The 9,879-nt window shown below is 34.7% G+C and overlaps 1 protein-coding gene across 1 annotated transcript in view; it reads right to left on the bottom strand.

Moving 5' to 3' along the window:
* The window catches only part of Sgcz (sarcoglycan, zeta), a 297,039-nt gene that overhangs the window by 17,857 nt on the left and 269,303 nt on the right, over positions 1-9,879 (bottom strand). Inside the window, exon 5 of the mRNA XM_013025070.1 lies at positions 3,987-4,059. Within this exon, the coding sequence (XP_012880524.1) occupies positions 3,987-4,059 (73 nt within the window). The remainder of the gene's footprint in view (positions 1-3,986; positions 4,060-9,879) is intronic.

Raw genomic sequence — 9,879 nt, 5'->3', positions numbered from 1 at the left:
CCATTTTTCTTGTGTTTTTCCGGCTTACTCTGCCCATTTGAGATGAAAATAGCACCAGTTTTGTGCTAGAACACTATCTTAAGGCAACCATCAACCAAAGTTTGCAGTTGTACAGTCAATAGTCTACAGATACAATCTAGTTCAACATATACATCTATTCAATATCAAACAACTATATGTTAATGGGCTTCGAACATCAGAGAAGAATTTGGAAAACCAGAAATTATTAGGGTTAGGGAGAGATGTGGGTAAAAAATAGGAATAGATTTGTGTGGGGAGGTACAGATAGAGTTAACTGTGTCCTAATTTCAATGCAGGAAATAGGTTGGGTAGGATGCAAGTAGAGAGAGAGAGAAAAAGAAGAAAGGGAAATGAAAAGAGACCAGAAAAAAATAGAAACATAAAAATTAATATTATTATGGAGAATAAAAGACAATCTATTTAGAGAGGAATGTGAATATATTGAGAGAAGGGGAGGGACATAGAGGAGATGTGAAAAACTTAAAAAAGCTTGAAATATTATATAGGTATAAAGAGGTAGTACTGCTATTAAGGAATTTAAGTACCAAATGTTTTGAATTGAGTGATACATTTGTGGATTAAGTGTGTACACAATGGGGGATAAGGTTTACTAGTTAACTACGGGTTTATCTGAGGCTGTGCAGGACAAGAGTTAAGTCACATAAAGAAGAACAAAAGAGAGAAAAAGATGAAAAGGTTAAGAAAGGGAGAAAAAAAGATCAGAAGTTCAGTAGAGCTAAACAAAAAACAAAAAGATAATTAAAAAAGAAAGCAAAAGAGAAAGAATACAAGAAAAGAAAGGAAAATGCATATTCATGTATCCCTAAAATAAAAATTATAAGAGGAAAAAAATAGTTACTGGAAACAATTTTTTTTCAAAAAAGGCAAAAATTAAAGATTACTAAAAGTTTTAGAAAAGAAAAAAAATTTTATATATATAAGGCACCAAAAAAAAAAGAAGAAGAATAAAAAATTCTTTGATTTTTTTTTAATTTTTTTGGAAGGGGTGGGAAGAATCCTGTATCTCCCTTTTGTCTGTAACCAGCCTCTTGTTGGAGTCTCTGGTCTGCTTGAGGTCCTGTGGCTTGATTGGTTTCTTAAGTCAGTTTGTTCGAACAGGCAGAAAAATGCTCTGCTTTACCCAAGATTTTGGGATCCCCCTCCCAGATTAGTTTAATGGGAGGCAGATCCGCTTTGAGAGTCACAATAGAGGGGGATGCAGTGATGAGGCTAGGTTCTGGGTAGAGTTGAGGCCTTTCAACAAACAGTAGCTTTTCCCTGGGGATATTTTGTGAAAAACTCACAGAGCCCACCCTGGAGCTGTTCTCAGGGTTTCTGTTTTTCAATTGATTGTGGAGGCTGGTAGAGGGAGGGGCAGCCTCTGGCTCTGGTTACCCAGTGAGGAAAGCCACTCCTATGGATGGTGCCTGAGCTGGGTGACTTTTCCCTGGATGGAGCTGAGTCTGGCAGGTCACTTCGCTGTTAAGTTCTTGTGACCTGCTAAATGACTCTTTTTAATCCAAGGCCTGAGTTGGAGCTAGCAGCTCCTCCGAGCTTTGTCAGTATCCAAGATGGAGATCACTGGTGCTGGGGGGGGGAAGGGGCTGCCTTCCCTCCTCTGCTCCCTGAGAAGGAGTGAGGACGTCGGGCTTCTACTCACGCCGAGTCTTGGTTCCTGGGTCGTCTCTGGTCTGCAAACTGCAGGATGAAGATGTCCGCTCCTTGTCGGTTCTTGCTGGTGTTGAGTAGAATCCACTCACCTGCTGCGTCTGGCTCCTTGGTCCCGGACTTTCTGTGGCTCAGGTATGAGTGCCCAGTGGTCGCCGCTGCGACCCTGCCGCCGCAGCGGCGGCTGCTGGCAAGCGCTCAGATGTGTCTCCTTGCCTTGGCTTCCCCTCTCTTGCCTAACTCTCTGTCCTGTGATGGCACACTTGGTGTGATTCTCTGGCTTAGGACTGTTCACTGGAACTCTAAAACTGCTTTCTATGGGAGAGCTTGTTCAGATTCCAGCTTCTCCTCCGCCATCTTCCCGGAACTTCCTCATTGGGTTATCTTTTGTACTTCTTTCAGCATTTTGTTATTTCCCTTCCCTTTCTCCAATCAGATAAATGCATATTTAAGATGGAGGGAACCAGAATCAAAGACAGAGATTTCTAGAGATAAACCAATGGTAAAATAAAAATGAAATTATATAAGAAAAAAGAATTAGATACAGTATATTGGCAACATCAAGGTTGACAACTAAAAAAAAGACCTACTGTTTCCATGTCTTGAAATTCAATTCAGTTAACAACATTTTGTACAGTCATATGTTCATAATTATTGAGCTATTGTGATTCTCTGTCAGGACTAACTTAGGGTTATACTAATTATTACAAATGAGGAAAACCTTAGAGCCTATGTTTCTTTGGGTCTGGCTTACTTCGTCTAATATGATTTTTTTCCCCAAGTCTTTCCATTTCTTTATGAAAGGAGCGATGTTGTTCTTTCTGATAGAAGCATAAAATTCTATTGTGTAAATGTACTGAATTTTTTTGATTCCATTCATCTGTGTTGATTCCATATCTTAGCTATGGTAAATAATGCTGGAAAATGGCAATTCTGCCCAAAGCTATCTGCAAATTCAATGTAATACCTATCAATATCCCAACAACATTCTTTAATGAAATTGAAGCAAACCAAAAATTCATATGGAACAATAGAAGACCCTGAATAGAAAAACAGGGAGAATATTGTTGGAGGAATATTAATATCAAACTTCAAACTCTATTATAAAGCTGTAGTTATAAAAATAAAAAGAGTTTGATACTGGCACGTGAACAGGTAAGAGGACCAATGGAATAGAATTGAAGACCCAGACATGATCCCACAGACCTATGGCTACCTAATCTTCCATAAGGGAGCCAAAATTATCAGATGGAGAAAAAACAATCTTTTCAACAAATGCTGCTGGAAGAATTGGCTACACACATGTGGGAAATTAAAGTTAGATCCTTATATATCACCCTGCACCAAAATCAACTCCAAATGGATCAAAGACCTTGAGGTGAAGCAAAGACCCTGAAAATATTACAGGAAGGGATAGAGGATATGCTAGGGATCCTCGGCACAGGTAGAACCTTCCTTAATAAAGATCCAGAAACACAACAAATCAAATGGGTCACATTAAACTTCAGAGCTTCTGCATGGCAAAGGACATAGTGAGCAAGATAAATAGAAAGCCCACAGATTGGGAGAAGATCTTCACTAGCTATACAACAGACAAGGGTCTTATATCAAAAATATACCTAAAGATCAAAATATTAACTCCCCAATACAAATTCCCAGAGAAACAGACACCCCATTAATAAGTGGGCTAAAGAATTAAAAAGAGACTTCTCTGGAGAGGAAATAAGAATGGTCAATGTACACATGAAGAAATGCTCAGCATGGCTGGCCACAAAAGAAATGCAGATCAAAACTACATTGAGATTCTACCTCACCCCAGTTAGAATGGCCATTATCAAGAAAACAAAAAATAGCAGATGCTGGCAGGGATGTGGCCAAAGGGCACACGACTACATTGTTGATGGGAAGGTAAGCTGGTTCAACCACTCTAAAAAGCAGTATGGAGGTTCCTCAAAAGACTCCACATAGAGCTCCTCTATGACCCAGCAATCCCACTGCTAAGAATTTATCCAAATGATCTCAAACTAGGCCACACTAAAGCTACCAGTACAACTATGTTCATTGCAGTATTATTTACAATATTTATTTTCATGTTCCTTATTGACATGCTAGGATAAACTAAGGAATTTTAGAGAATAAGTTTTCTTCTTTCGCTCAGTCAAATATCTGAGTACCATAGATGCACAAAACTCAATTCCAATGCAGATAACTGTAAATATTTAGTTCTTTATACATGATTTATGGCCAACAGTCATGGAAATGATTATACATGATTATACAGGTATAACAGCACTTACCTGAGGTCTCGAGATGGTTCTGCCCTGATGTGAGGTGTCTCCACTGAATGTCCAAATACTGCTCCTTCGGTGCCTGAAGGCAGCATGAATATGGTAGTTAGAGCAAGCAAGTGTACATGCCTACTGGTTTTCATATCTATAGTCATTCATCAAATATTCTTCCCCAAATGGGAAGGAATGTACACAAAGCTAGAGAAAATGAAAGAGAAATATTGCACAAACAATATAAAGTACTGAATAGTCAAAAAGGGTCAATCTAAGCATCACAATGTTAAATCTTAGTAAGATAATATTACATCAAACTGATCATTTCTACCTTCTGGAAGAAAGAACCCATTCCCTTCTCTGCCTTATCTTCTGGTGTAATGGATCCCAGAGACAGATAGGTTGCCATACTTGAGAAACTCAGTTCTACCTCTCTATACATTGCAGGGCATGAATGAAATGTGGAGCACAAGCTCCAATACAGCTTATAATCAGTTATTTACTGACAGGTATCAGAGACAGTTTAACAGTTCTTTCACAGACAGCTTTATAGTGATCATCCAATTTCAGAGGACATGTCAGGTTCCTTTGACCTCTCTAGAGGCAAGGTGCTATCTAAAGTTATGAACTATTTTAATTCATTTCATGATTGTTGAAATCATATGGGGTCATAGTTGCCTGAAGAGGTGTTGCACTGCAATGTCTTTCTCAGAGAGCTGAATGACTCCTGATCTCACCTTCCACTCCATTTCATTTTCCAGACTCCTGGGAAAAAAAACTATTTTTCCTCTCCAAAAGCCAAATAAGAAGATTCTTTTTAAAAGATAATAACAGTTTTCAGTAGGCTATGATGAAATTGTTAGCAGGGAATTAGGGATAACACTTCAACTTTCTTAATGATCATTGGCAGGGAGAGAAAAGTATTAGAACTATCCAAGGATTCCATTAAATAACAGCAATTCAGACCTTGATCTTAAAAAAGAGGATTAAGTATTGCCATGTAGTGTACCATAATTTCATCTACATTATAGTTCAATGGGAAAAATCTTAAAAGTTTCTGCTATAGTAAATTCTTAGGAATACAGATTTTACTTTATAAGCAAAAAGCTATTGCATTTTTTGACCTTTTACTGGATTTAATGAGACTCTTTTATCACTTGAAGGGCTACATGAGGCAAACACTGCTAATTTCTTTAATTGTTTACTCAAATGCAAAGGAATTATTTTTAAAAGGTTTCCTCTTTTGATATTTTATGAGATATTTTACATCTGTATTTTCCTTGATACAGGTCTTTGAAAATAAAATAATACTTTCTGGTAAAATTGGAGTTCTGTGTTTTTCTTGGGGTGGCTTTTGAAGGAATGTATTAAGGCATATATTTGCATATCTTAAGGATAGAGACTTTGACATTTTAAAAGAAAATAAAACTTCATGATAAGCTAGTTACCCATGTGCAAAGTTCAAAATTAATTTGGACTACTGTATGGTTATGAAAATTTCTTCAACAATGGGGAAGAAATATAATTAATGAAGAATGACAATATTTATTTTCAAGCACAGATTGGCACACATAGTAGCTTTGCTCATAATGGGTGGTTGAGAGCAAATATGGAATGCCATCAAAGATTTAATATTTTGGTGAGGATTAAAATATTGTAGAGGTCTCAGTTCTTATATTTCAATGTACAAAATTATTTATGATATTAAAAAGTCACACTACCTATGTGGTTAACCTGAAAGCTGAATATAATATCATAAATAGGCAATTTGAATACATATGTTTCTAGACAATGGATAAACTAATTTTCCTTGTTGCGATCAGTTTTGCAAAACTTAATAACTATCAAAGATAATCCAAAAAGATATCAGTAAGGGGAGATAAAAGCTCACCTGAATTATATATGTCATAGAAGAACAGAAAATACCAAAAGTGTGAGAGAAATATCCCATGAATTGAGAAATTTCATGACTGTCAAACTATTAGGTGTGATAGGTTGGAAAATTGAAAACAAAATGAGTCAATTCTGAATTTCAAATCAATATTAAGCTTTCAAATGTAACTATATTTTGTAATTTTTAAGGAGTTGTATATTAATAATTAATTATTCAAATAAATTCAAATTGAATTCAGTATATTCAGAATTAGCTGAGAATAAGTTATCTGGTAATAGTAAAAATTGGTTAATGTTATTTTGGCACAAAGAATACAGATCTAGTTTTCTAGGAAAAAAAATTTGTCATAATCCTTACATGATGAACTACATAAAACATGGAAACTATGGACAGGAAAAATATAAAATTGTCATATTACAAATTGTTATTATGACATGCACATTTAAATATATTGGATATAATAATGTTTAATAGTATGTGTAATTGTTTAATGTAGTATAATGTAGTATAATGTTCAAATTTGCACAGTGGCAACAGCATTGCAACAATGAGATGTACAAAACGTTATGCCGAAAAACGAACTTTACAACTTTGGCGGGGGAGGGGGGGAGGGGGGGGAATGGGAGAGCAGGGAGATGGGAGGGCAGGGATGGGAAGGGGAAACAAAGGAGGAGGTAACAATGCTTGATAAGAAATGTACTCATTACCTTGCTCATGTAATTGTAACCCCTCTGTACGGTATTTTCACAATAAAAAAAAACTTAAAAAAAAGTTATCAGAGCCTAAGATACAAAAAGTTAATGGAACGTGAGAATTTATCCTTCCAGGGATAAATGTTTTGTTTGGCAGTGTACTGAAAAGTTAGGCAGCATTTTCAATGTCAAAATTAAATAAAGATGAGGATGAGGGAAAAATCATATAGATAAAAGGGGTAGAAAAATTTCTTGTTTTCTATAATCTCTACATTTGACTTTACAATGATTAGTGAATACATTCCAATTCTTGGTGAATCTTTATTATTCTTTTATTGGTAATGATTTCTCCAAAATCTAAATTGGTGAAATCACAATGAGATGAACCATTTATTGTTTTTACTAAAACATATATATGATTACATTATATATTAATTTAAAAGTGTTCTTAACTGTAGGAGCAGCTCAATTGCTAGTGTCTAACTGCTTGAAGCCTGAATTAAAACTGAATTCTAAGTTCTGCCAAAGTGTTCTTTCTAATGCTCTCATGTTACATGTGTGTGTGTGTGTGTGTGTGTATGTGTAGTTAATTTGAGAATGGAGGATAAGCTACCAAGATTTCTGAAATGATCTTATTTATAAATGAATTTTTAATTTTTAATTAAAAATTGTCTCAGACTGTTTGCTTTTTGATGCCAAATTATATCCTGAAGAGAAACTGGCATAGTAAGCCTTAAGTTGAAAGAGAATTCTACCATTTCTGACAATATAGATAGAATGAAATACATGTATTATGTGAAATAGAACCAAGAAATATATGATTTCACTAATATATGAAATATAAATATATGAAATAGAAAAATGTCAAAAAATAGAGCAGAAATGCCATTAACTAATGGCTTGGATGGGAGGAAAGTTGGGATAAGGGAACATAATAAAGGATGTAGAAGTTTCAAAAGGCTAGAAAAGTATCTATTGGACTGCACTGTATTTGTGGTTAGTAATAATTTATTTGTATATTTCTTAATTATTCATTGATTTTAAAAAGAGTTTTACTACAAATTAATGGGTGAGTAAAGGGTTAGAGATTAGAATACTGATTTGTATAATCAATGCTTTTTATAAGCATGTAAGAAAATGGAAGAAGAGGCTTATGAAAAGTGAAAAGAAGGAGATAAGAAAGATTAATAGAGGAAGATAAGTTGATCAAAGTATATTGTATGTATATATAGGAGTATCAAATGAAGTGCCTTTGCAAATTGAATATACAATAAAGAAAGGAGTGAGGGAAAGAGAATATCAATAATAAAAGAATCATCTGTATATGTCCTCTCAATATATCTATATGTAAATTTGGTTAAGACCCATGATTGTGAGATAACAAGCTTTATAATATGAAATATAAAATAATACTAGAAACATTTTTTCTTGAGAGAAATGAATCATTAAAAACTGAAATATAAAAATCAAAGTCTGCAGCACGTAAAGCTGATAACACCCATAATATAAAAAAAAACTTTTATAAACCAATAAGAAGAAAACAACGCATTAGAGAAAAAAGAAAAACCTATAGTTGGGTAACTTGGAATAAAAGAAACCTGTATAATAGCCTTGAAAAATAAAGTTTCTCTAACCAGGAGATCCTCAATGAAATACTAAGATATAATTGTATTTGAATCTTTTGAAATACCCTGTACACAAGAAAAGTCAATATGCCATTTTGATGGTTGAGATAAAAATGCTATCCTCCAGCATTTTCCTCTAGGAGCAAATATAGTCCATTTTGGGGGAATTTAGAGAAAACTCACTTTAAAGAATTTGTGAATTTATCCAAACAAAATTTTAACTAAAATTAGAAACATATAATCATTTTTGTGAAATAGTCTATTGTTTTAGATAATTGTTTCAAAATAATGTGTTCTGTCTTCCTAAATTTCCCTGCTTGTTTCAAATTAGAAAGAACTTTGTTGTTCTTGTAGCTAAAGTGAAATAAAGAAATAGGAATCAGGCTCAGGTAATTTTGTCTATTCAGTAAAATTATTATGCAGCAATATTTATTCAGTCAATACACAATGCTAAGTATGATAGTGTCAGCAGTATTTCCAACAGAGTAACATTACAGAGAACACATGATATAATAGAAGGTTCGAGATCCAGGTCAACTTGTCTCACTTGCAAGGTGACATTAATAAATCATTTATGTGAACTCTTAATGTTCTTGGTATCTAAAATAAGAGGTGGAAGTACTCAATGCTTTTTCTTCCTTTTAAGACTATCTGAGGTTTCAAAAATACATGATGTAATATATTTATAAGACATGTATATCAGACTCAATGATCTATGTTGATCCAGGAATATGAAAATTTTCATTCCCTGATGATGAATGCACAATAAAAATGACAACTATCTAAGCTTTATATTTTCTTTAAAAAATCTAAATTTCAGGTATTATTATTACTATTATTATTATATTGTTGTCAGTCATGAGACTTAAACTTTGGGCCTGGGCATGTCCCTGAGCTCTTCAGTTCAACGCAAGCACTCTACCACTTGAGCCACAGCACCACTTCTGGTTTTCTGGTGTTAATTGGAAATAAGAGTCTCACAGATAGCAGTGGCTCACGCCTGTAATCCTAGCTACTCAGGAGGCTGAGATATGAGGATCATGGTTCAAAGCCAGCCCCATCAGGCCTAGGAGATCTCAGCCTCCTGAGTAGCTAGGTTTACAGGCATGAACCACCAGTGCCTGGCTCAAGCTTTATTTTTAAAGAAAGAGAGTTATGCACATGAAATGTCACTGCAAAGAAATTCAGGATATTACAATGAAGGTTCAAAAGAGAACCAAAATGTTCAATGATAAATTATTTTTAATTATATTTTCATGTAGTTGCAGAAGAATTACCATTTAACATATCAGTATATGAATACAATGCATCTTGATGATAAACCATTTAATAAGATATTGTGGTGTAACAAAATAGAATACTGAAACCATTTAACATAGAAGCCAACACTTAATGACATGATGTAGAAATGAATATTAGAGTTTAGGAACAGTGACATACACTGTGTGGGAGATTGTGATTGGAAAGAATGGAAGGAATGAAGGGCCTCTTAGTAAGTGCTTGTGATCCCAGCAACAATGGGAAGACTAGTAGGCACATTGCTGCTACAGTAGGTATCCAGACAAGAGCCAAAGCCCTTCCTTAAAAATAACCAGCAGACATCACCCTGCACCAGAATCAACTCCAAATGGATCAAAGACCTTGAAGTCAAAGCAGACACTCTGAAAACATTACAGGATGGAATAGGAGAAACCCTA

This window comes from Dipodomys ordii, unplaced genomic scaffold, assembly GCF_000151885.1.
Source record: "Dipodomys ordii isolate 6190 unplaced genomic scaffold, Dord_2.0 Scaffold4, whole genome shotgun sequence".
Taxonomy (NCBI): Eukaryota; Metazoa; Chordata; class Mammalia; order Rodentia; family Heteromyidae; genus Dipodomys; species Dipodomys ordii.
The sequence above is the reverse complement of the archived record's forward strand: the minus strand, read 5'-3'. Positions and strand labels throughout refer to the sequence as shown.